This window comes from Eurosta solidaginis, chromosome 5 (genome assembly GCF_040869045.1).
Source record: "Eurosta solidaginis isolate ZX-2024a chromosome 5, ASM4086904v1, whole genome shotgun sequence".
NCBI lineage: Eukaryota > Metazoa > Arthropoda > Insecta > Diptera > Tephritidae > Eurosta > Eurosta solidaginis.
Window position 1 is genome coordinate 35,810,655 of NC_090323.1, and position 27,922 is coordinate 35,838,576.

The following is a 27,922-nucleotide window of genomic DNA, read 5'->3' on the forward strand; positions in this document are numbered from 1 at the left end:
CAATGTTACCATTGGCTGCCAGTTGACGCAGTTTACGAGTTCTGCGCTCACGATTGAGATATCCGGCGAACTGTGACAGCTTCCTACCATACGTGTGGGGGCGTCCCCGTTTATTGTGCAGAACGTCGTTTCTTCTATTTGAACAACCAACATCTCACCCCTACTGTCCGCCCGCAAGTTTGAATGCCATAGATCGTGATGGGCATTAAAGTCGCATAAGATAATGCGATTGTTGCCAGTGAGTAAGGCGCTAATATTAGGGCGGTATCCACTGGGGCAACAGGTGGCAGTAGGGATGTAGATGTTGATGATTTCTAGGTTTGCATCGCCTGACCGGACAGATAGGCCTTGACGTTCTAAGACATTGTCCCTGCGGTCGATGCCAGGATCAAATATATGATATTGCACAGAGTGCTGTATGATAAACGCGAGGCCGCCTCCATTTCCGCTCAGCATTGCTACCGACTCTGCTACGGAGATAGTAGTTATGAGTGGTAGCAACTGTTTGAGTTGTTGGCGCCGCGGGGCGCGAGCAGCAGCGGGTACTAGTTGTGGCTTGCTGAGCAGCTGGGCTGCTGGAAGGTAGTGGGGGGGCGCTAAGGCGTAGACTACGGGACGCCCTTGGACGTAAACAGCAAGGAGCCACAAAAGATTTATAAAAGTTACGTGGACGTCGGGTTTTGGGATCAAGCCCAGAACAACCTGTCCGATGCAACCATCCCTTACACGAGACACACTGAACAGAGTATGACCGTCCTAAAAATATTCTTTTCCGGCAGATGCAGCAAAACCATTTCTCAGGACCGGGGTCAGGAGACGGACCCGGATTGGATTCGATACCTTCCCGGAGCAAGAGAATATGGAGCAATCCCGCTGCAAGGAGCTGCTGGGAGGATAACAATTTGTGGGAGGGACGCAACAAATTAAATGGGGTTACACTGAAATGACAGTTCTTGGTCGGGAAAAATCCCGAGTCGCTCCGGTACATAGAACGACTGCCTTGGGAAGCGTGGCCTAGAAGGTCGCGTGTGGTCATCCAAATCGTTCCCGAGATGGTCGGGATTGGTACCGGAACGTACCGGATCTGCATCCGGCAATGGACAATCAACATCGATAACACTCCCCGTAACAAAATCCTCAAATCCCTCGCTGGCAGTACTTGGGGAAAAGATAAAGAAACGCTTATGACTACATACAAAGCAATTAGCCTGCCGATTAAGTGCTACGCGTCACCCATATGGTCGCCAAGCCTAAAAATCACCCACTGGAAGAAACTACAGGCCTGCCAAAAAACTGCTCTCAGAATCGCCACGGGCTGTCTTCTTATGTCCCCAGAACACCATCTGCATAATGAGGCGAGAATACTCCCCATCAGGGAGAGAAATGAGCATTTTGAGGAAATACGGCACCTGAGAACCCAGCCGTATGAAGTGAAAAAACACAAGGTGGTCCTTGGTGAACTCCATAAATAGGCGTCGGACCTTTATGCCGGGAATTGCCCGGTGAATCCAGTGCTTAACGAAAATTATCCAAAACTTGCGGAAGAGGAACGCATACTCCCCAGGGAAACAACAACAACAACAGGGAAACGCGTATCGCTCTTGCTCAACTTCGTTCTGGATACTGTAACAGGTTAAACTCTTACCTATCTAGAATCAACCCCGACATACAAAATGTATGCCCCGCTTGCAACGTGTCTTCACATGACACCAACCATCTCTTCAATTGTAATGTGGAACCAACGCCTCTAACACCCCTTTCCTTATGGTCCACCCCTGTTGAAACGGCAAGTTTCCTTGGACTCCCGTTAGAGGATATTGATGACAATTTGTGATCGGTCGCGGCTATTTGGTGGGGCGAGCATTGCTACAACAACAACAACAACATAACACTCCCCAAGGCCTTTGGGTGAGTGTCGTTATCGCTACAACAGCAACAACAACAACATGCTGATCCCTGAGCCATAATCTGATGATGGGTTACGAGAAGCTTCCTATACCCCGCTTTGGCTTCCGAATTTTTTAAATCATGCGACACGATGTTGGTCAATGAGAAAATTCAAAATCTATTTTTCTCTGTTTTGAATATATCATACTTTTGGGGCGCACTTTTTAAATTTTTTTATATAGTTATGCTAAGTTTGTTTATAACTCAAGAAAACAATAAGAAATTTGATTTTTATAAATAATATATATGTATGTAAAGTATTTATATTAACTCTTAAACTATACTTAATCATGTTACATATCAGTTCCACTTCAACACGCAACATACGGATCTATATCATGTGCTTGCCGCATCGACTCTGCTTCTGCACCCACGGCACAGGCCATTAACGAATTTACAGCAGTCTCTTCACCCGCTTTATAAATATAACCATTTGCTTTATCTATGTGATTTCTCAATCGCAACATACTTGCTGTGCTGCGCGCATCCAGCAATTGAAATGTTACCAAAGCATAATCCTCTACCATAGAACAGATAGCTTCATTTAGCTTGCGATATTTTTTCATTGTCGGCGTATCATCCAATGACTCCAACAAATACTTCAAATCCAGTACATCTGTATAGAAATCTAAATTGAATTGCAATTTTGACTCGTGCTTACGCAATAGATCTGCTTTGGAGAGTACATTCACATGCGGCAAACCCATGCGCAGCATCATGTTCAATGCTAGCAGCAGCGTTGATACAAATTTTGTTGGCTCTGAGCAATAGTGTGAGTCGATAAGATTTACAGTGACCAAATGGTATCCCTCCTTTTGCAGTTTTTCAAAAACGGTAGCCATTGCTGTATGATGTGTGTATAGTTCGACTTGTCCGGGGCAATCAAATAGAAAATAATTGCATGTCGCGCTTGCTTTACGCAGCTCTGGGAGAAACCAATCTTCAAAATGTGCTTCCAAAAATTCAGCACAATACATAAGCGCACCATTGGGTCCTAAATGATATTGCTCCATCACATCCTCAACTGTGATAAGCTCCATAACATCAATTACTGGTTTGTATTCCATACTCTCGTTCGCAGGATCTAGATTAACAACGCCGATTTCTCGTCCCAATTCTTTGTAGAAGTTGTAGGCATAATGGCAGTATGTGGTTTTACCAGAACCTGGTGGGCCAATGACCAATTGGCCATAACGTGGGTTAACAAATTTTACTGCTGGAGTTTGTAGCATAATTGAAATATTGTGTAAATAACTTTACGGTATATAGATAAAAATATCACGAATTATTAGACGGAAGTTTTGTAAACAAATGAGTCGTCAGAAACAGCTGATTGCAGGGTTGCTGGCAAAAAAGGAAACAATAGGACGTTCCATTGAGTTATCGAGCTCTGGCTCACTATCAAATTTTATTGGAACGATCTGATCTGCACTATTATAAAACATGTTTTTTTGATGGTGTTGGTCCACATCCTCCTTTCCCTAATAATGAAATTTATTTTATTACCACCGTTTAAATGATTCACACGTAAATAAACTAATTATTTTCCTTACAGTTTCTTCAAGTTGTTTACTCTTTCCGTGTTTTTGCTTAAAAATTTGGCGAAATCTTTTATGTATACACATATGTATACGTATTTATTTCAGTACTACCATGGCTCAACTATATGGTTGGCTCAACTCATCAGCTGATTTTATTTTTTTCATTTCACTGGAGTAACGATTGTCAGAAGGTGATGGCAAGCTCAAAATGAAGCAACAATTTCTTACTACACACAAAAGCTGCTAAGTTTTGTGTTTTCATTCCATTTCATTCGTCTAACACCAACACGCTGATTTTGACAATCTGAACAAAGCTATGTTGTTGCTGTAGAGATGGGCGAACTATATAGTTGAGCCATTAGCTACCAACTCAAAAGTGGTTAGCTGTCAAAAAATCTACTACAGAAAACGAAACGAACAGAACTGCTATACGGATCAGAAATTGAACCAGAAAACCAGATATATATCAGGATCACAACTTTGTTCTTGCATTTGCATGCTAAATTTCTATCCGTAACTGGTTCACGAGTTATTGGAACGTGACTAATACAAGGAGCCAAAAGAAGGGTTATAGGCGAAGGTTCGCTTCAAAGCATCGAACAAATTAATATGACCACAATGGCCTATTTTGATCAAAACGCCACCACCCCCCCCCCCCCCCCCCCCTCCTAGATCCTAGAGGAACTTGAGGAAGTCAGAGCTTCGGCCGCTCAAGAAACAGGATTCGCAGCTGGTAGTTTAACGATGAGGTTGGAGAAGCTATAAATTGCGCTGACAACCCCTTTAAACGGGTCGCGCTACACATCCCCTTGAATTCCGGCACCCGTGGTTCCTTGCTATCATCCAATAACGCGCAGGATTATGAGGTCGAGATTCCGAATTCGCTTAAGTAAATGAAACATGCCATTCAGGTGGTGGCAGCCGAAATGTAATGACTTCATCACTCCTAAAGGTCTGATGACGCTTCCCAAGACAGTGCGACTAGGGGTTTTTCCTGACCAAGGGCTGTCATTTCAGTGTACCCCCATTTGATTTGTTGCATCCCTCCAACAAATTGTCTTCCTCCCAGCAGATCTTTGCAGCGGACTGCGCCATATTCTCCTGCTCCGGGAATTTATCGAACCCAATCCGAAGCCGGTACCTGATCCCGCTCCAGAGAAATCGTTTTGCTGTGTTTGCGGGAACACTACTACAACACCAACCTGATGACAGATTAGCACATAAAATATAAAATAAACCATCCATAAACTTGAAGTTTATGTTGAAAGGGTCTTGAAAGGAAGTTGATTTCTTAATGATCCTTCTAAATATTAATTGTAACTTAATCATTTGGCATTTGAGGGGTCTTTTAAATTCTTCTTCTTCTTCTTGCAGCACTGCTTATCCCCATTCGATGCGAGCACTCATAAACTCTCACAAATAATAAATCAAGCCATTCACAAGGTCTCTTCTCCTATTCGATTCCAATTTGTGGGCGAAGCTCATCTTTTCAAAGAATGTGTTGCGCCATCTACAGATTGATAGTGAAATTAACACCAGTGCTGCACTATTTAGTTATTGCCGTCTTTTTAAAACGGAAATGCAACCTGGCGCTGTTCACGAAACCCACACGTGCTGCAGCAACACTGCTACAGTGCAAGTCAGACAAAAATTTTAGTCGGTTTTGTTCAGTCAGATTTTGGTGGTGTCAATTTGTGCTTGGAAATTAATTCTTTAAAAAACATTTATTTTGTATTAAAAATAAACTAATTTAGTTTATATAAAGTGTATTCAATAATAAGCTGTAAAGTGTGTTAAAATAGCAACAATGTCACAACCACAAAAACCAGCCTATCAAAATAGTGAGTTGGCCGGTCATCGTCTGATCGAAAAAAAAATTATAATAAATATATCAAATATAGAGCAAAAATAAAAAGCATGAGTCAGTGGGCGCCAGTGGTTGAAGTGGGGAAGTGGCAATATTAAACCAATGTTTATGAAGCACTTTATGTGCTTATATGGGCAAAAGAATACTGAACTGTCTTGCAACTCTCCAGCGGAAGCAGTGGATTACCAACAACAAATAGACTAGGTGCCCAATTAATAGGTGTATTTGTAGATGCATTGCCGGCTTTCGCAGCTAATCCAATAAGTATTCGCCTTCCCCCCACTTTACTTAAGTTCCATGCTCTGTGATAATTATAATTCGTGTATGTGTGGAATTGTTAATTCATTTTGAGCGCCCATTGATTCTGTGATATTTAAATAACTGAAATTATAAAAACAAATCTAGCACAGTGTTTCAAAAGAATGTGTTTTTAATTTTTCTTGTCGCTTCGCTCCTATAGAATTTATCTACGCCACTTTGCCACGCACCCAACGCGGTCAACCTATTGTATTGGGTAGTGATCCTAAAGGAAAGAATTTTCTCTATGCCAATGGAAATTCGGTGATTATAAGGAACATTGAGGTGAGTTCACAAATTTAATTTATCTTCGTGTATAGAACTAATTTAATTATCGCTATCTTTTAGGTTTTAAATTGTATATTATACATACATATGTAAATTTATCGCTTAAGGAAATCGTTATCTTCTACCTGATAAAAACAAAACGGCACTCACTGCTAGCTTCATTGCATTTAGTATATATTGCATATGTTCTATAATTATACATATCTTGTTCACATCCAACTTTTATATGCTATTTTTCAATGCACCTATATACATTAATAAACGCTTGTTTATTTTTGGCTTCTGGCAGCTGCAGTCCAATGAAAATTTATTAAACGCTTCGCTAGTAAAAAACAAGCCTTTCAACGCTGATGTGGTGTAGCAGCGTTCCAACGTCAGATTCATTGATGTTCCCAATCTTATTAGTTCATATGTCTCTCCTGGTAAATATTCTTGGTATTTGTTGTGTAGGAACGCCAATGTATTTTAACAAGTAGCTTCTCCAACCGAAGAGCTTAGGCTCTGGCGATTCAAGTTCCTCATGGATCTAGGGGGTGGGAGGGGGTATTGCCTTGTAGGTTTCATGTGGTCATACTAAATGGTTTCCGAGATGGTCGGGCTGGTGCCTTAATGGTGCAGGTTACCGGATCTGCATCCGGCAAAGGACCATCAACATCGGTAACACCCCGCAAGGCCTTCGGGGAGTGTCCTTATCGCTCCCTTGGTAGTGGGCCTACTTATGCTTGTCCGGATCAAACGGCCGTGTTGACAGGTGCCTGATCTTATCATAGTGCTTGTGAAGATGCTTTTTGCCAAGGTGTTCCAGCAAAAACTGCTTGTCCAGCGTTTGTTGTGCTCTTTAATTTTGAACTCTTTGGCCAGTTCTGAATGCAGCATTATGTCAGGCCTGCAGCCTTTTCCAGTATGTGTTTTTTTGCTCTGGATAGCATACAGGGTAAACAGTTATAACTTTTTCAGAAGAAGAACGAAACTGAACACTTAAGATGTCACAACTAGAGGTCGTTGGGCAGCCCAGTTTTGCTTACTGAGAGTATTTTCGAAACACGTCATTCCCAACCTCCAATGCAGTGCAGCCCTAAATGTTGTGTGATAATTTTACACGTACTGCACAAAATAACGTCCATTCCGAAACCATTATTAATAAAATAAATGTGATTCGGTTTTGCTCGCCGGCGCGTCCACTCCGACAACATCTATATATTAATACACTAACAAAATTTCCATACAATCAATTGACAGGCTGTTTCGAATACTTAGCATACGTAAAATCATATAAAAGTTATATGAATCGATTCGTATTGATCAGCCGCAGTGCATAGGCCTAGTTTTGTTAACAAATATAACTATTTGTTTATAATTAATAGAACAAGTTTTTTGTAAACTCGAACAATTCATACAAATATCGTAATTAATTTTCGTGCACAAGCGCGTCATCTTTGGGAACAATTATCTAAGTGTTCTAATGCGAATTTCAAAGTCCTGAACCTTTATGCACAAGCTCGCCGTCTTTGGGAACAATTATCAAAGTGTTCTAATGTGAATTTAAAATTTTATGTATCCCCGCTAAATCCGAAAGCACAAATGTTTCACCTACATACAAATATGGTTTCCCATTGTTGCCACTTACCTATAATAGCCTCTAGCAAAATCCTAAAAAATTGTTCCAAAATAATTTGTAGCGTACCAAAAAATCGTAAATAGAATTAATTTTTGACCGGCCCATTTTTTGTGGTAAAGTTCACTTACAAGTAAATACATTATTTAACAGATTCTTTGTTTTTTATTTTAGTTGTTTTCAAAAATCATGAAATCACAAATAATGAGTTAACTTTTGTTGAAACTAACTTATTTATTTATAACAATTAATGGCAAATTTGCGCGAAAATGTTTTTTCATTTGCAGATTCATTTTAGATAAAGTACGTCTTATACTGAACAAAAAAAAAAGTTACAAAAATATAACATTACATTTTTTATATTTGCCGTCTTCCAGTAAGTTTTACAGCTCCGGCTCACGCTCAATTCTCACGGGAATGCTCTGGATCATTGAGAGACTTGAGAAGCAGAAGTGAAATTTACGCATACGTGAAATGTGATAGGCAGATGTCGCCGCAGTTTTTCATTTAACTCATACGGCGAGCAGCGGGTTAAGCAGCGACATATATTTTTCAAAAATTAGGTTTATTAAGGGCAGCGTTGCCAAACTAAAAAGAAGTAATTAACAAATTATCTGGCTCTCAAATTGAACCAGACTTCTATCTGGATTTATCTGGCTCAGGATTTTGCCACTGGATGATGGCAATTGCCTTTTATGCTAATTACGAAACAAAAAAACGTCCCAAAAACGTTTTTGATTTTAGGTCAAAGCGGCAACCGGCATCATAGCGGCCGTATTGCATAGTAGTATATTACCCACTATATTTATTATTAGGCTAACTTTGTTGGATTATATATCCATTAATCGGATGCTTAGATCCCATAACCCTAATTTGTTTCTGTCGCTTAAAGTTGTGAAATCAATTTTATTTTAGTAAATATTTTTGCGTGAATAATTTCAATATTTTTGTTTGTTTTTCTTTTCTTCCTAATTTATTCTGCTTTGTTATATCTTAGTATTATATTGTTCACAGACGATATCTTATGGTAGATATGGTCATATATATTAATGAAATGGAGTGTTTCCAAATTTAATACAGATTAATTACGTACTTGGATCTCAATGGGAAACCCAACATTAAATATCCGAACTATAGAATCTTCATATTTCCACAATGATCACATTAAAACCCGGAAAAAAGTCTAAGTGCACTTATTGCGTTTTTATATGGAGCTGTTTGTTCACTTCACTTTAATTAAACATTTTTTTTAGTAAACTCTGCCTCCTTTCTCATTACATAATTTTTTTATATTTTTATTTTATTTTTTATGAAGGTATCCTCTATTCTACTCGAAATTTTTGTTTTGTGTCACACTTACATATTAGATATGTATTTATACAAAATTAAACGGGTGGCGTGAAATAGGCTAAATTCCTTTAGCAAATTTCTTCGTTTTTAACTAAAAGTTCATGTTTTTTGAATTATGGCACTGTTGAAGTAAATGGGCGATATATGTATATGGGTGATATAGGCCTACTGGGGAACCGAGCTCCCAAAACTAACTTCGGTAGCGCGCTAACAGGGACCTTCCGGGTATGGAAAGACCTATTTTTCAATTCAATTTTAAGTAATTTCACCATAATTCTATGTCAATTTCATTTGATTTTACATAATTTTTATATTTTGGTTTAAGGAGCTCCATACCAAAACGTTATAATTACGTGTGAAAAGTTTGTAGAAAATTTAAGAAAATACAATCAAAAAGTACAAAGTCTTAGATCAAATTCAAAATTTTAAAGAAAAAGTTAAGTAAGTTAGACCAGTTTGCTATATTTCCAACACTTGATGCATAGACTGAGTTGAAAAAAAATACACGTTTGTCGAATTTCGACCACAGGCGATACCAGTATTCGATATTATACTAACGATTACAAAATTTTAATTAAAATTTAAAGCTTATCATGGATGCCATTACCTGCATGTTGTGAGCTTCCGACTATTACAAAGGTATGATAATTGAAAACCAATAATTTCGAACATATAACCAAACTTCAACAATGGTGCTCGGAATCCTGTCCATGCGGCCATCATCAACAATATAGTTCAGAATTTATTTTAACTACATAGGTATTGTCATAAAACTTAATATACTGACTGTATGTTAAACTTGCTAAAATAAATGTACATCTAATTTGTCTGTATCCGTAGATGGAGTGATTAAATAAATAAACAGTGAAACCGGTTTGTCTCCAAGACAAGACACGAAGCGACCGAAAATTTTTTCAAAATAATTCTAGCTCTTACACTGTTGTAAGAAACAAGTGTTGGATACATTAATAGAAAAAAAGAACTCACTACATTGATTTTAGGTTTTTTTTTTTTTGTCAAAGTAGTGATGGTTAACAAGTAGTGCTGATGAATCCTTGATATTAAGATTAATCGAGAAATTTTAGGAGTAGGGGTAGTAAAGTACAAGGTGAGATAAGTAAGCAATGTGGATAAAACAAAGTAAGTAGGTTGATGAAAACCAAACATTCTCCCCCACTAAGAACGACTGTTCTTGAAGTCCTTAGGTGCTACCTTGTGCATCAGGTTGTTCCTGGTCCTTGTTGGTAGACTCCATTATTGGTAGCAGACACACCTTGGATATCGGACGTTTCAGCAGTTTACCGTTGAGTAAAAGTGTAACCACCCTTACCAATCCATCTGTCCCAGGATGGGTTTGATGTACTCTCGCTAAGGGCCAGTACCCTGGTGCACTTCGTTCGTGCTGCAGTAAAACAATGTCGCCAACTTCTAGGTTTCGATTAGTATGAGACCATTTGGAACGTGTTCGTAGGGTGTGAATGTACTCACTGCTCCATCTCTTCCAAAAATGCTGTTTAAGTCGTTCAACTAACTTCCAGCGGCTTAAAGCATTTTCCTCGTAAGCTAGTATATCATATTCAGATACACAGGTTGTTGGTTCTCCAACAAGAAAATGTGCGGGAGTTAGCGCGTGGTTGTCGGCAAGTTGGCCGTATAAAGGACACAGTGGTCGTGAGTTGAAGCAGCTCTCAATTTGGGCTAAAAGCCTGGTTAATTCTTCAAATGTAAATCTTTGATAACGCATAACTCGTCGCAGATGATGCTTTGCGGATTTTACACCCGCTTCCCATAAACCACCGAAGTTAGGTGAGCCGGGCGGAATAAAATGCCAGGTGGTTCCTTCGTTAGCCAGTCCAGCTGCCAAATATTCGGGTAACTCTAATTTTTGAATTTCGAAGCAAATTTTAAGTTCTGTTTCGGCTCCAATGAAAGTTGAGCCGCAGTCAGAATACAAGTCTGTTCAACGTCCTTTATTAAAACGGGCCCAGCATAGTCTAGTCCGCTGTGTTTGAATGGTCTGATAGGTTGAAGTCTCACTGCTGGTAGATCACCCATATTTGAAACACACAAGGCAGTGTCGAAGTACTGATCTTGCCAGGCTTCGGGCAGATAAGATCCAAAATCTCTAGAGAGAATCTCTAAAGATGAGTAACGATATTGGATTTTGCTTAGTTAGCACTATTGGATGTTTACTGTCGTAGGCAATGTTGGCCTTAGAGATGAAAACCAAACAACAAGAGCATTATGTTTTTATTTTGTTTTTGTTTTTTTAAGAAACTATAGAGGAATTTAGACACAATTTTATTTCTGATGTCACCCTTCATTCAAATCAAATATAGCTTTTTATCTCTGATTTCATTTTTGCATATTTGCAATTCGATTTCGAAAAGGTAGACCATAAATAAAACATTTTTTTAATCCCAAATCAGATCTGAGTTGAATTTTTTGATACGTATTTTCACCCAATTCTAAGTCATGCACCCCTGATTTATACATCATTTTATAATATGTTTTGGTTTTAAATTTTTTTTTCTGAATAAATAACTTAATATTAAATAATAGGAAAACATAAAATTTGTCTGAAAAAATTCTACAACTTATTCGTTTTTCTCTTCTATTTTCATGATTCCAACATTTCTGCTACGCCGGCTGTTGTCTTTCCACCCAAAAAATATTTTACACAACAACAAACGCAATGTGTTCGTTCATTTTTTAATGATATTTTTATTTTTTCCTCGATACAACATCATTTTCTTCGTATACGAACGAAAAACAAAAACTTGAAAAACAACACAAAAAAATTTGGCCTAAAATTAAAATAAAATGTGGGTATGGCCTGCGCTTCACTTCTCCCATCAACGAATTTATCTAATGGTGTATATTAACGAAAATTTTGCCTACCTATCTCGAATTTATCAAACAACAACGTTTCCATTGCTACTAATATCTTGTGTTGTTGTTGGAACATTGCTTGTTTTTGTAAATTGTTTTTCATTCTCTACTTGTAACTTCCATGACTATATGCACTGATTGTCACTGACAGAATCCAGCAATTTCTGATGTCTATACGGAACATTCGTGTGCCGTCAATGTAGCCAAATATTCACCAAGTGGATTTTATATTGCATCAGGCGGTAAGTAAATACACACACGCTTAAATACATTTTTCTATATGTATATGTTTTGAAGATCGTTTGCAGTGCAAAACCGCATATCTAACTTGTAAAAACAGCATAACCAACATTGTGATCAAAAAGTGTCCAAAGTTTAATCGTCAAAAGTTTAAGTTGCGTTTCGCGAAAATTCGAAGAATAGAAATTTCTTTAATAACATAAGTAACATACTTGTAGGACGTTATTATGAGAGGATATACATCTAGACGTATTCGAAAAGGCATTCAGCTTCTACAAATATTTGGCTTTTAAGTAAATTACAGCCCACTTGCTTGGTATCGTAAAAGTCAGTTATGCGGTATTGCATATATTGGATAGCCGGCTTTGCCCTTTTATCGACAATCCATACACTTTAATACATATCGCTCATTTACTTCAATAGTGTCATAACTCAAAAAACACAATTTTTCAGGAGAGCCAATCAAAGATTTGAATGCCATATGTTGCGCATATAAAGGCACATTTTCATTATTATAGCACGTGGTAAATTTTTAACTGATCACATAGATTTTTTTATACAACATAGATCATGATATTGGGTAAGTTTATATGTTATTAACTCAACAGTTGTGTTTTTTGAGTTATGACACTATTGAAGTAAATGAGCGATATGTATTATAGCGCGCGTGCTGCATTTTTAGTTACTAAAAATATATTTATCTAATACTATGTGTTGCTTTGTTTCACTCGTAGCATCTCACAGTTGCGTTAATCATTAAATAAAAATAACTAAAAATACTTTTAGAAATCACTGCAAGAAAAAATCCAGTTTCTTTTCATTGTTTCATAATAAGTTAACGACCGCCGTGGTGTGGTGGTAGCATGTTCCGCCTACCTCGCCGAGGGTCCTGGGTTCGATTCCCGGGCAAAGCAACATCAAAACCAAGTTTTTCAATTAGGAGAAAGTTTTTAATCGGGGGTCGCCCCCCGGCAGGGACTTGGCGAACACTCCGAGTGTATTTCTGCCATGAAAACCTACTCAGTGAAAACTCATCTGCCTTGCAGATGTTCGGAGTCGGCGTAAAACATATAGATCCCGTCCCGAGAATTTGTAAAAAAAAAAGTTCAAAGTAGCACGACGCAAGTTAGAAGAGAAGTTCGGCCTAAAATCTCTTAGGAGGTTATCGACGCCTTGTATATGTATATTATGTATATTAGTCGTCGTCCGGCTAAAAAGTAGTTGGCACATAACAGCTTTTCAACTTCGATCAATTAATACCATTTTTGGGTTATTATGTATGATGCTTTTTGTTTTGATTCGCTTAATCCTAGGCTCGCAATGTTATTCACTTTTGTGTCATAATTTGTTTGCTAGTGTAAAAATTCGCGTCTATATTTGTTAAGCTATTGTAAATTTTAATATAATCGGTCCAACATCAGAGTATAGGATTGTCTAATTGAGCGCATCCAATATAAGGTTAGCATGTTAGTCTTACATAGCTGTCAGCACAAATCGAGCAGATCTTCCTCTTGCCCTTGGTTTAATAGATCCGACCGTGCTGTGATTATCAAGCGCAATAAGCTTTATTCCCTCTGGAAGAAAAACCGAAGCGACGCCAATTGGCGTGCATACAAACTTACATGAAATGAGACCACAGCCTATATTAGGAGAGAAAAATGCAACTACTACAGTAAAATGTTGAATATATCGTTGCCTAATCATGTTTTGTGGCGTAATCTGAAAAAACTTCGTGTACATGTGAGTGAGAGTTCTGACTGTTCCCTTAATCCTGAAGATCTTAATGCAGCTTTTGTGAGCCAAGCTAACCCGTCTTGTCTTAATACCTGTTTCCCAACCCCTCCCTTATATGTGGTTCCTGTTTGTCAAGTATTTGAGTTTACAGCTGTTTCGGAACTTGATGTGGCGAGATGCATAAATAAAATAAGGTCCAACGCAATCGGTCAGGACAATATACCGCTCAAATTTGTTAAAATAATTGCCCCGTACATTCTTCCTACATTGACGCATATTATCAACCACAGTATTACTACCTCCTGCTTCCCTGATTTGTGGAAGGTTGCCACGGTTATACCCATTGCAAAAACTAAGTTTGCAGATTGTCCTAGTGACTTTCGGCCTATCAGCATTTTGCCAGCACTCTCGAAAGTCTTTGAGATATTGTTGTCGGAACAAATTCAAGACCATGTTAGCAAACATAGTCTGCTATCACCATTCCAGTCAGGCTTCCGATCAAAGCACAGTTGCTCCACGGCTATCGTAAAAATTTTAGACGACATCAGGGCACCCTTTGACAAAAACCAGTTGACTTTATTATGCCTACTTGACTTCTCAAAAGCCTTCGACTCTGTGAACCATGACCTGCTGTGCTTAAAATTAAAAAAATATTTTGGTTTTGATGGCTCCGCAGTGCGGCTCATGCGAAGTTATCTGACGGGTAGATCCCAGCTTGTCAAAGTCGGCTCCGAAACTTCAGGTCTAAAACCACTATTGACAGGGTACCCCAAGGCTACTCTGAGCTAGTGTACAGTAAACTGAGCTCCCAGTCTGCTCATAAAATTGATGTAGCATTTAATCATGTTACACATTATGTATTCGGTTTAGCTAGATTTGATCATATATCCAGCTGGAGAGTGCGTCTACTGGGCTGTGAAATCTTCGAATATCTGAAAGCTAGAAACAGCATTTTCCTTTGTCAACTTATCATGTATAAGGAGCCTAGTTACCTATATGATAAGCTAATATTCTCCAGGTCTGCTCGAATCAACGACCTAATAGTACCAACTTATAACTATCTAACATCAGGAGTATATGAACTTCGGTTCGATTCTCGAAAGTTGTAGGTCTTCGAAAGAGAAGAAATAGACCCACCAATAAGTATCGTGGAAGCGAGTGAGAAATGTTCATAGCTTAATAATTTAAATGGATAAAATATTTTGACTCGCATGTTGATTTGGAAATATGTGTTTTAAGCAGAGATGTTGTTGTATTGATAAAGAAACTTCCCGAAGGTTTTGGGGTGTTTTATCGATGTTGATGGTTCTTTTGCGGATATAGATCCGGTACGTTCCGGTAACAAGCACCATTAATATACAATCCCAACCATCTCGTGAACGATTTAATATGACAACATTGAACCTTCTAAGCCATGCCCCCCCCCCCCCCCCCTCCTGTTAGAGATATCAATTTAATACTGTAACATACTTTGTTATATTTTCACTGTAAAAACAATTTATAATAGCAATTAATCTAATCGAGTTATTTCTGTCATCTACATAAAATATTTTTTCATTCTGTAAGAAGTTTTGTTACAATAGTCTTATAAAATCCTAGTCTTTTTTCTTACTGCGCATATACGTTTGCAATACCTCCTAGTTCCATGAGGAACTTAGGGTCGCCAGACCCTCTGCTGCTAAAGAAACAGGATTCGCTACGGGTAGGTGAGGTTGACAGTTGGGTTGGTGAAGCTATATATTGCGTTGGCAACCCCTTGAGGGGGTTGCGCTACATAGCCCCTTGAATCAGTTCGGTATTTTAGTCGCCTCTTACGACAGGCATACCTGTCGCGGGTATATTCTAAGCCCCCTAATCCACTGGAGAGTTAAGCAGAGATCGCGAATAACAGTTCTCAATGCCGAAAGGGAATTAAGGGAGAGAAAACTAAAAGAAAGAAAAAATAACAACAACAACAACGGTTTGTGGGCTTGTTATACATACATACATATGTACATTGGCATATGAGTTATCAGCGATTTATTGACGAATAGTTAAAAATTTGTTATGGATAGGAAACGTTTGCGATGACATCGATTGTTTATGGAAAACGTATTGGCAAAATATAGATTTGTTATCGAATAAATATCGATTTGTTATCAAAACATCGATTTGCTATCAAAAAACGTGCGGGCAACAAAGAAACAAAAGCCTTCGCTGGCATGGCCATGTTGTGCGTATAGACCAAAACGATACGTTTACAACTCCATAACGTTTCAATAAAAAATCGATAGCCTTTCGATAAGAAATTTATATATTTGCGAAAACGAAGCGATATTTTTCGATAACAAACCTATATTTTCTCTATAACATGTCGACAACTTTTCGATTGCGAAACCGAAAACATGTCCGTAATTCACCAATAGTACACTCATAACTCTTAGATAAAAGTTGTAATCGATAACAAGCCGATAAAACATAGATAATGAACCAATAGCATTCTGATAGTAAAATCGCGCTAATAAATGAATTTTTCCGAACTCTGCTAAATGAATGCACTGACATTATTCACAAATGATTTCGACAACAGTCTTAAAGTAGTGCCAACATTAACACGAAATGGTACCGAAACGTTCCCTAACATCTTACCAAAATGATATCGAAATAGTTCCTAAAACAATATCGAAAAAAATACAATTAATAATGAAATGATCTCGAAATAGTCCCGGAATTATCCCAAGATTACTACATAAAAAGCCTCCATCTGATACCAGTCCAGCAATAATTTAAAAATGGTTCTATAAATAGTCCTGCAGTCCCAAAAATACATATATTATCAGGATGTAGTATAATTTTTCTGATTTAAATTTTGCGAAGAAAAATATTTTCCGAATAACAACATAATGTTAAGTTTACATTATGTGAATTCTAATAGAACAGGCGAGAGTTTTCCATTGCAGAGATTTTCTATTTCGGTCACAAAATAACAGTTTTAAAACAACCTTAGGCAATAAATGAAACAAAACTCTCAGTGATAGTGGGAAAACATTTGAAAATTAATTTTTTAAATAAGAATCTAGTCCCTGATCTTTTTACGCTACATATTAGTGTGGGATTCAAGTGTGGGATTAGTCTGGGATTCAAGGGGTTGTGTAGCGCAATATATAGCTTCTCCAACCCAATTGTCAACCTCACCTTCGAGCGTCGAATCCCGTTTCACTAACAGACGAGGCTCTGGCTACCCCAAGCTCCTCATGGAACTTGGGGGTGGGGAGGGAGGGATGGCCTGAAGGTTTAATGTGGCCATATAAATCGTTCCCGAGATGGTCGGGCCAGCACCTTAATGGTGCTGTGTTACCGGAGCGTATCGGATCTGTATCCGACAAAGGACCATCACATCGATAACACTCCCCAAAGCCTTCGGGGAGTAACCTAATCGCTACAACAACAACAACAACAGTGTGGGTGAAATTTATTGTTGAAAAGGCACATCCAGTTTCTGAATCTATGGGTCATACTGAGTAATATTGTCCACGGGACCATAGGTCTGAAATGAATTTCGAGCCTCCCTAATTTTGTTAGAAAATATTTTTTTAGAAATTTTTATTATTCCCTTTGTTAGAAAATATTTTGGGCTATTTGAAAATTGAATTTGCAATATGGAAAAGTTAAATATTCGTCGCTATAGGGCGCTTTCCTACTATTTTTCGCATTTATCGCTTCTTTTTGGGGGAAATCGCAAAAATCGACGAATATTTTACTTTCCCATATTGCAAAATCAATTTTTAAATAGCCCAAAAATTTTCTAACAAAACTAATAATAAAAATTTCTAAAAAAAATATTTTCTAACAAAATTAGGGAGGCTCAAAATTCATTTCAGACCTATGGTCCCGTGGACAATATTACTCAGTATGACCCATAGATTCAGAAACTGGATGTGCAGCTAAAGTTTTTTTTCCCATACAATTTGACCCGCCCTACTACATATGTATTGTATATCTTTTTTTGTTACACAGCAGCCGTTACGCTCTCCTAAGCAGCTTCACAGCAGTGCATTACACTTTAGCTTTTTTAACGCCCAGCATTCAGTCACTAGCCTTTCTCTTTTATGTTACAGTACTTAAGATTTACGAATTTGTTGCTACCTGTTGTTGTTCCAGTAGGGCATGTATTGTGCTTTTGTATGACGGACCTATATTACACATACTTTATTTGTATACCTGAATACATTCAAATTGTTTTACCAACTCTATATCATTATCTCTTTGACTGTTCTGATTTAAACTCATATTCTCTATTTACTTTATTCAATGTTTAGTTTTGTTTTTGCTACTTGAATCGCATTGCATTATCTCTGCTCAGCCAGCATAAAATGCTTAATAATTATTATGTAGCATGAATGTTTAGTAAAAGCAAAGTATCAGCGTCATTAAGGCACTTAGACGACGCACTATGGCGCCCTTTGACTTTTTTCTTTGCAAAAATTATATCTTTTGAACTAAAGCTAATTGTTTGAACGTTTAACAGTTCAAAACATAGGATTACACAGAAACAGGGTGCTTCATAATAATTCGTCAAAATCGAAAAATCGTAAAAAAATGCAAAAACTAAATTTTTTTAGTAAGAAACTGAAGGAAAAATATGAAAGATGGATTTAATCATAAAACCATATGAAATAGTGATTTTGATGAAGAGCGTGGCACTGCCCACTTACTTTAAAAAAATTGTATCATGGTAGGCACGCTATCAATCTCTACGAAACTTGATCATTCAAATGTCTATGCTTTAAAAACAATATATATACAGGCTGCCATATTAACAGGGTACTTTTAAATTCATAAAAGTTAACATACATATTTTTGAAATATTGAAAAAACCAAATATTTTATTAATAACAAAATCAAAGTTGTTCAATAAAAATTTTTTTGAGTAAAAGACAAAACCAATGAATTTATGAAAAGCGCGTGGTACTGCCCACTCATGATAAAAAGTTGTATCTTAGTAATCGTTTTACCAATATTTGCGAAACTCGATAGCCGTTTTGTTTTTTGTAAAAATTTAGATTATACTGAAATTCGAACGCCAAAGCTTTAAGATAAATGTAGATACAGGATGCGTGAAGACTCATCTTAAAATTTAATTGATTTTATTGTTCAGTAAAATATTTAAATCATTTTGTAATGTGACCATTTTATTTTACCTTAACATAGACATCGTCACTGGAAAATTTATCTAAAAAAATAAAGAATTTCCGAGCTATGCGCGTCAAAAGAGATGGCTGGTTGAAAAGGTCTTCTTTTTGTCGAACCAGGGATATTTTACAAGTGTTCTTATATCTATAGTTATATATGTATGTCCATGTTGACATTTGGCGGTGTGGGAGTGCTCTTTTTGATTCTCATCAGTCGCACTGAACCTCTGTCATATGAGGCTTGACTTTGCGCCGTTTTTTATTTATTTAACAGCCGATGCTTCTAAGAGATGAGCCATGGCGATAGGCCGAATATTTTTTCATTGGTTTTGTAGGTCCCTTCTAGTTCGATTGGTTGATATATCAGGTGTTTCTTCGTCCAAAAAACTTATTCCAGCTAGCCAGCTTTCATGCGTATTTATAAGCCTTGAAGTTGAACGACTAATTTCTTGCCAATATCCTTGTATTTTAAAGTAAAGTAAGCCATTTTTTTTCTTTCAGGCCTTTGTCTTCTTTGTTGTATTGTTCATTCTGTCATAATATATTCATACGAAATAATCTTTTGTCTTCGTAGCTTTGAACACCTCCGAATTTTCTAGAAACATATTACAACTTGCCATTTTTTTACTTTTGATCTATATTTAAAAATACTTTGCACTTTGTTTTAATAACCGAATACTTGGAAACGAAAAATAAAACTAAAAATTGCGCAACGCCGAGACCTGATTGTCTCTTAACCAAATTTGACAAGGGACGACCGAGCAAAATTCGCCTTCTTTATCTATACCTGATCAAGCGCGCATTTGCACCTAAGGTGAAACAACAGTATTTGATGTAAAAAGGTGGAATCGCTGCTGAACGCAGGTGGACTTTCTGAATTCCGATAATTGGATATCTATGGATCCACTACTGTAAATTTCAGGGAAGTATTTTTTGGACTTCTCTTTTTATTGTCCATCAAAGTTTGAAAATGGGTTTAGAAATAGGCTTTCTATAAAACAGGGAGATCCGCCAACTTTTACCGAAAAAAAAACGAATTTAAATCTTTGTGTACACCCAAAATTTCGTACATGAAAGCAGTAAACTGCATCTTTATTTATAAAGACATTTAAAATACACCAAAAAAACAAAATCCACACATTTTTCCTACGCTGAAAATTTGTCAACTTTGAGCGTATTTACCTAGTAAACTTTAATTATACTCAGCGTGATTTGCACACAGAGTATATTAACTTTGATTGGATAACGGTTGGTTGTGCAGGTATAAATGAGTCCAGATAGATAGAGACTTCCATAAATCAAAATCATCAGTGTCGAAAAAATATTTGATTGAGCCATGCCCGTCCGTCCGTCCGTCTGTCCGTTAACACGATAACTTGGGTAAATATTGAGATATCTTCACCAAATTTGGTACACGAGCTTATCTGGACCCAGAATAGATTGGTATTGAAAATGAGCGAAATCGGATGATAACCACGCCCACTTTTTATATATATAACATTTTGGAAAACACAAAAAACCTGATTATTTATTAAATAATACACCTAGAATGTTGAAATTTGACTTGTGGACTGCCATTAAGTCTTGATAAAAATTTGAAACATTTTTTTAAATAGGCGTGGCACCGCCCACTTGTGATAAAATCAATTTTACAAATATTATTAATTATAAATCAAAAATCGTTAAACCCATCGTAACAAAATTCGGCAGAGAGGTTGCCTTTACTATAAGGAATGCTTTGAAGAAAAATTAACGAAATCGGTTAAGGACCACGCCCACTTTTATATAAAAGATTTTTGAAAAGGTCGTGGACGAATAAAATATGCTATATCTTTGCAAGAAAGGACTTTATATCAATGGTATTTAATTTCCCAAGTGGATTTATAACAATAAATAAGGAAAACTTAAAATTAAAAAAAATGGGTGTGGCACCACCCCTTTTATGACTAAGCAATTTTCTATATTTCGGGAGCCATAACTCAAAAAAAAATTAACAGATCGTAATAAAATTGGGTACACAAATTTTCCCTATAGTAGAAAATATTTCTAGTCAAAATGGACGGGATCGGTTAAAGACAGGCATGCTTAACCAACGAACCGATATCATTTCGTTACGACAATTAACGTTAATACGTAATAACGTAAAGAACGTCAAATTAACGAAATGATTTGGTTTCGCTTTCTGCCATATCAAAACGAAATCAAATCGTTTATGTTGATTATTAATTTCAAACTATGATGATTGATGGCGGAGTCATTAAAGGTGCTGATTGCAACTTTTCTCATGAATTTTGACAGTACGACCATTTCTCAGAGTATTTTTGACATTACGACCACCGAATTACACAAACAAATTACATAGAGTTTGTGTGTATGTCCGCTCGCTGTTACCACCTTACGGCTTCACCATGGCTATAGCATTGCCAGCACAATTCAAACATAAAGTATCACGTTTTTGTTAACGTTTTTAACGTTAACGAGAGCTTTTCGTTTCGGTTAAAAACGAGATACAATTTATCTTGATAATTTCTTTATCGATAATATTTCGAAGTTTTTCAACGAAAACGGTGGAAATTTTTTGATAAACGATTAGCTTAACGTTAAGGTGCATCCCTGGTTAAAGACCACGGCAACTTTTATATAAAACAAGTTTAAAGGGTCGTAGACTAGAATAATAAGGCTATAACTTAGCAAAAAATAGTTTTGAATGAATGATATTTCACTTATCCAGTTTTACTCTAAGAGGAAATGGGGAGACATTTTTCTTTTAAACGGGCGATGCCACGTGTTATGTAGAAAAGTAATTTATCTGAAATGAAATGTACAATTGAAGCTCACGCTGAGTATATAATGTTCGGTTACAAGTTAGACACCTTTATTTGTTTTGTGTTTAATAAAGTTATTTATACGTAATCCCTTGAGGTATTTAGGTTTATCAAACGCTTTCAAGAAATTTTTTTGTTTTGTCAGGCTTTTTCGGCAGAGGCGCCATAGTGTGACGCCGCTTTGAATCAGAACCCAGCGCTAAATAGCCACAGTTATTTTACTAATGATGCTTACTGGTGGTTTTTGCTTATCTTTGTTGTTTAAAGCTGCTGTGTTTTCCCTTTTTTGTTGTTTGTTTGTCAATGACTCATATATGACTTATCACAACGGTTGCTGAGCTCTTCGTGTTTGAATAAGAAAGTTTACCCATTCACTCAGCTACTTAAATCTTTCATTACCGTCATACATACACATTTTCATTCATAACTTTTATTTTCCTTTTTACTGCAATTTTACAGTTAAATATTTAGTTAACGCCTTTGTTGAACAGAAATCTAAAAGCCGTTAAAGCCAACGGCGATCAGACTGAGTGATTTTTATATTGGCATAATTATATACTTGAATTTAATAGAGCGATTAGAAGAACAGCTCATTTCCTACATCCGTCATTGACTGCAGATTTAATTTAACTTCAGCGGTCTTATGCGTTTTTTTTTTTGTATACTCAGCAGAGCAGAGCTCACAGAGTATATTAATTTTGTTCGCATAACGATACCCTGTAACGGCATAAACTAATCGAGATAGATAAAGACTTCTATGTATCAAAAAGATCTGGGCAAAAAAAGAAATTCATTTAACCATGTCCGTCCGTCCGTCCGTCCGTAAACACGATAACCTGAGTAAATTTTCACGTATCTTGATGAAATTTGCTACGTACGTTCCTGGGCACTCACACTCGTCTCAGATCGATATTTAAAATGAACGAAATCGACATCGAAAATTTCGAAAAACCGAAAAACTGCGATAATTCATTACCAAGGGCGGATGAAGCGATGAAACTTGGTAGATGGGTTGACTTTATGACGCAGAATAGGAAATTAGTATAATCTTGGACAATGGGCGTGGCACCGTCCACTTTTAAAAGAAGGTAATTTAAAAGTTTTGCAAGCTGTAGTTTGGCAGTCGTTGAAGATATCATGATGAAATTTGGCAGGAACGTTACTACTATTACTATATATGTATGTGCTAAATAAACATTAGCAAAATCGGATGAAGAACACGCCCACTTTTTAAAAGAAAATTTTTTTAAAGTAAAATTTTAACAAAGAATTTAATATATTTACAGTATATAAGAAAATTATCTCAACATTCAACTCCAGTAATGATATGGTGCAACAAAATACAAAAATAAAAGAATATTTGAAAATGGGCGTGGCTCTGCCCTTTTTCATTTAATTTGTCTAGAATACTTTTAATGCCATAAGTCGAACAAAAATTTACCAATCCTTGTGAAATTCGGTAAGGGCATAGCTTCTATGACGATAACTGTTTTCTGTGAAAATGGTTGAAGCCACGCCCAGTTTTTATACACAGTCGACCGCCTGTCCTTCCGCTCGGCCGTTAACACAATAACTTGAGCAAAAATCGATATATCTTTACTAAACTTAGTCCACGTATTTATCTGAACTCACTTTATCTTGGTATAAGAAATAGCCGAAATCCGACTATGACCACGCCCACTTTTTCGATATCGAAAATTACGAAAAATGAAAAAAATGTCATAATTCTGTACCAAATATGAAAAAGATATGAAACATGGTAATTGGATTGGTTTTTTGACGCAAAATATAACTTTAGAAAAAACTTTGTAAAATGGGTGTGACATCTACCATATTAAGAAGAAAATGAAAAAGTTCTGCAGGCCGAAATCAAAAGCCCTTGGGATCATGGCAGGAATACTGTTCGTGGTATTACATATATATATAAATTAGCGGTACCCGAAAGATGACGTTCTGAGTCACCCTGGACCGATATCTCGAAAACGCCCTCACATATCCAACTAAGGTTCACTCCCTTTTAAAAACCCTCATTAATACCTTTAATTTGATACCCATATCGTACAAACACATCATAGAGTCACCCCTGGTCCACCTTTATGGCGATATCTCGAAAAGGCGTCCACCTGTAGAACTATGATACACTCCCTTTTAAAATACTCTTTATTACGTCATACAAACACATTCCAGGGTTACCCTAGGTTCATTTGCCTACATGGTGATTTTCTCTTATTTTGTCTCCAAAGCTCTCAGCTGCGTATGTAATGTTCGGTTACACCCGAACTTAGCCTTCCTTATTTGTTTTAAATTGCATCTAGTGCTTATTAGGCACATATTTTTTCTCGCTTGACCTGCGATTTTTAGAAATACCATGCGAAAATGTTGCAAATCGCACGTTGATGTATATGAGCTTAGTATGGAATACAAATGTATTTGATTAACATTTCTTTAACGATAACGAGCTTATCAATGACGATATGCATGTAACGAAGCGATAAAGGCAACCTCATAAACTAACGAAATAAATAACCATATTTTCAGATGTCTCTGGCAAAATACGTATCTGGGACACCGTGAACAAAGAACATATATTGAAGAATGAGTTCCAGCCGATTGGTGGTCCTATTAAGGATATAGCTTGGTCCCAAGATAATCAACGTATTGTGATCGTTGGTGAGGGACGTGAACGTTTCGGACATGTTTTCATGGCTGAGACTGGCACATCGGTGGGTGAAATTAGTGGTCAATCCAAACCTATTAACTCTTGTGATTTCCGCCCTGCACGTCCCTTTCGCATAGTGACTGGTATGTTTAAATGATACAAACTAACATTACATCTACTGCTAACTCTTTATATACATTCGCGTCACACAGGCAGCGAGGACAACACAATCGCCGTCTTTGAGGGACCACCATTCAAATTCAAAATGACCAAACAGGAGCATTCTCGCTTTGTACAAGCCGTACGTTACTCTCCCGATGGCAAGTTCTTTGCCTCAGCTGGTTTTGATGGTAAAGTCTTCCTTTATGATGGCGCCACCTCTGATTTGATTGGTGAATTCGGTAGTCCTGCTCATAAAGGTGGTGTTTATGCTGTTGCATGGAAACCTGATGGCACACAGTTACTTACCTGCTCTGGTGATAAAACGTGTCGTTTGTGGAATGTGGAAACGCGTGAATTAATTACGGAGTTCGAAATGGGTACCAGCGTCGATGATCAACAAGTATCTTGCCTCTGGCAAGGCGAATATTTACTTACTGTATCTTTGTCTGGTAATATAAGTTATCTGAATGTTGATGATCCAACAAAACCCTTGAGGATTATTAAGGGTCACAATAAACCGATAACTGTGCTGGGTTTGAGTGATGATCGCAGCACCATATATACGGGCAGTCATGATGGTGTGGTTACAAATTGGAATTCTGGTAGTGGTGTGAATGATCGTATTGGCGGCACAGGGCATGGCAATCAGGTAAATATTAGTTTAGCTTGAATGAAGGGTGAAGCAAATTAAAGAATTTAAAACGAAAAAATGTTCCTGTTGGATATCAAGCTTTTAAATCTGAATCAAAAACGTGCGAATCCAAAATAAAATAAAATATAAAGAATAGTATATCTCCGGCGGCCGTAGTGGTGTGATGGTAGCGTGCTCCGCCATCCACACCGAAGATTCTGGGTTCACCCCCCGCGCAAAGCAACATCAAAATTTTAGAAACAAGTTTTTTCAATTAGAAGACAATTTTTCTAAGCAGTGTTGCCCCTCGGCAGTGTTTGGCAAGCACTCCAAGTGTATTTCTGTCAAGGAAAGCTCTCAGTGAAAACTCTTCTGCCTTGCAGTTGCCGTTCGGAGTCGGCATAAAACAAGTGGGTCCCGTGTTGTTGTTGTTGTTGTAGCAGTGCTTCGCCCCATCCAATAGGTGCGACCGATCACAAATTTTCATCAATATCCTCTAACGGGAGTTCAAGGAAACTTGCTTTTTCAACAAGGGTGGACCATAATGAGAGGGGTGTTAGAGGCGTTGGTTACACATTACAATTAAAGAGATGTTTGGTGTCATGTGGGGACACATTGCAAGCGGGCATACATTTTGTATGTCGGGGTTGATTCTGGATAGGTAAGAGTTTAACCTGTTACAGTATCCAGATCGAAGTTCAGCTAGAGTGAATCGTGTTTCCCTGGGGAGTGTGCGTTCCTCTTCCGCAAGTTTTGGGTACTGTTCTTCGACTGCTGGATTCACCGGCCAATTCACGGCATAAGGGTCCGACGCCTATTTGTGGAGTTCACTGAGGACCTGCTTGTGTTTTTTGGCTTCAACCCAATGTAATTTGTTGCGTCCCTCCTACAAGAGGGTCCCGTCCCGCCAAGAAGCTCGACCTAAAATCTCTTCGGAGGCTATCGCACCTTACATTTTTTTATTTTTTATATCTCCGGCTTAGCAATAACAATCGTCCAATAACTTTTCCAGATAAACGGCATTGCTGCATGGGGCGATCACATCTATACTTGCGGCATTGATGATAGCCTACGTCAAATCAATATCGAAGGTAACACCTACACCGATTATGTTGTCAAGCTCAACTGCCAACCACGCGGATTGGCCATTTTACGTAATGAGAATATTATCGCTCTAGCTTGCGTTAAAGAACTGACTCTTGTGCAAGACAATAAAAAGGTCTTCTCCCTACCCATCAAGTATGAGGCTAGCTCAATTTCAGCTAATGCTGAAACTTTGGATATTGCTGTAACAGGTGATGATCACAAAGTGCATGTGTACTCCCTTAAAGGTACTGCGTTAGAAGAGAAAACCGAATTGCAACATCTAGGACCTGTCACGGATTGTGCGTACTCACCTGATAATAAATATTTGGTAGCATGCGATGCGAATCGTAAAGTCATACTCTATGCTGTGGAGGATTATAAGGTGAGAGCTAAATTTTCACAGTTATTCATATATAAATATATAATAATTTGTATACATTTCATTAGCCGCCGCATAACAAAGAATGGGGCTTCCACAATGCGCGCGTTAATACGGTGGCATGGTCACCCAATTCGCTGCTGGTTGCTAGTGGCTCGTTAGATACTACTATTATTATTTGGTCGGTCAACAATCCAGCCAAACATACTATTATTAAAAGTGAGTACAGCAATTTCATAACGCATGTGCATGCTTCGAAATAACTGAATGTTTTTTTTTATTCATTTTTAGATGCTCATCCACAATCGCAAATTACACGCTTAGTGTGGTTGGATAACAACACTGTGATCTCTACTGGCCAAGATTGCAACACAAAAGTTTGGGAAGTGGAAACTATTTAAGTTTTAAACTTTAATAGCTTTATGAATGAGGAAAGAGTAGAAGATAATGCAACGACTACATTAATAGTTTATAAACATACCGCACTATGCCGCCGTTTGCTTCGCTCATAAACGAGATATAAATAATGAAGACCATAGCATAACCATAAGTCATGTTGACTCCAAAGATATTTCTACGCATTTTTTATACAATTTTAACCACGCAAAATAGTGCTGCTGTCGGTTCTTTACTATCCCACCGACAACAAGTAAAATATGCCATCCATGGCGCTCGTCTGCACTAACTTTTTTTGAAAACAAAAACCTTAACTACTAATTACTGCTTCAACGAGCTTACCAAAGCATTATTACTTTGTTTGCACAACTCCATAAGCTTTTCAGAAACTTCGTTATTTTAGAAACTAACAAAATCAAATCAATTTTTAGCTTATGCATTTAAATTTCTAAGTTTACTTACCGTACGTGTTGTATTTATTTTTTATAATTGAAATGCGTGTGCGTTTAGGAAAAATGTTTTTGCGTTATACATACATATTTATTTATATCAAGCAGTAATGTGTATACATAACATCTTACTTTTATTATATACACACAACAATATTTATTTTTCATTGTAACATTTAAAAAAAAGAAACTAAATATTATCATAATACGGGAAAATTTTGTAAAATATTGTCGCGCGAATGTGAAAGCACACTAAAAAAAATAAAATATTTTGTCAAAAAAATTTAATGTGTTTTTATCTTATATTCGCGTGATTTACAACGGTGGCTTTACTCTGTAGCTCGATTTGAAAGAAACTTCTTGTAGATTTAAAAAAATTGATGCATTTTGACA

General features: G+C 37.3%; 2 protein-coding genes across 2 annotated transcripts; one reads left to right on the plus strand and one right to left on the minus strand.

Annotated features, from left to right (window-relative positions):
• Nucleotides 1–2,170: 2,170 nt before the first annotated feature.
• On the minus strand, nucleotides 2,171–3,607 carry LOC137254071 (GPN-loop GTPase 2). Its single transcript, XM_067791767.1, has 2 exons — nucleotides 3,501–3,607; nucleotides 2,171–3,428 (listed from the first exon to the last, which is right to left on the minus strand). Exon 2 carries the CDS (start codon nucleotides 3,177–3,179, stop codon nucleotides 2,259–2,261), a length of 921 nt encoding a protein of 306 aa, XP_067647868.1. The 5' UTR covers nucleotides 3,180–3,428; nucleotides 3,501–3,607; the 3' UTR covers nucleotides 2,171–2,258.
• Nucleotides 3,608–5,139: 1,532 nt separating this feature from the next.
• Nucleotides 5,140–27,802, plus strand: flr (actin-interacting protein 1 flr). Its single transcript, XM_067791766.1, has 8 exons — nucleotides 5,140–5,329; nucleotides 5,816–5,937; nucleotides 11,949–12,039; nucleotides 24,306–24,569; nucleotides 24,639–25,237; nucleotides 26,232–26,687; nucleotides 26,753–26,903; nucleotides 26,976–27,802. Exons 1-8 carry the CDS (start codon nucleotides 5,296–5,298, stop codon nucleotides 27,083–27,085), a joined length of 1,827 nt encoding a protein of 608 aa, XP_067647867.1. The 5' UTR covers nucleotides 5,140–5,295; the 3' UTR covers nucleotides 27,086–27,802.
• Nucleotides 27,803–27,922: the final 120 nt, after the last annotated feature.

What these genes read in the sequence shown, in the direction of transcription:
- LOC137254071 (XM_067791767.1), bottom strand. Translation starts at nt 3,179, where the DNA reads ATGCTACAAACTCCAGCAGTAAAATTTGTTAACCCACGTTATGGCCAA.
- flr (XM_067791766.1), top strand. Translation starts at nt 5,296, where the DNA reads ATGTCACAACCACAAAAACCAGCCTATCAAAATA. An exon ending in AAAACCAGCCTATCAAAATA is followed by an intron (nt 5,330 to 5,815) that starts GTGAGTTGGCCG and finishes TCGCTCCTATAG; the next exon opens with AATTTATCTACGCCACTTTG. An exon ending in CAAACATACTATTATTAAAA is followed by an intron (nt 26,904 to 26,975) that starts GTGAGTACAGCA and finishes ATTCATTTTTAG; the next exon opens with ATGCTCATCCACAATCGCAA.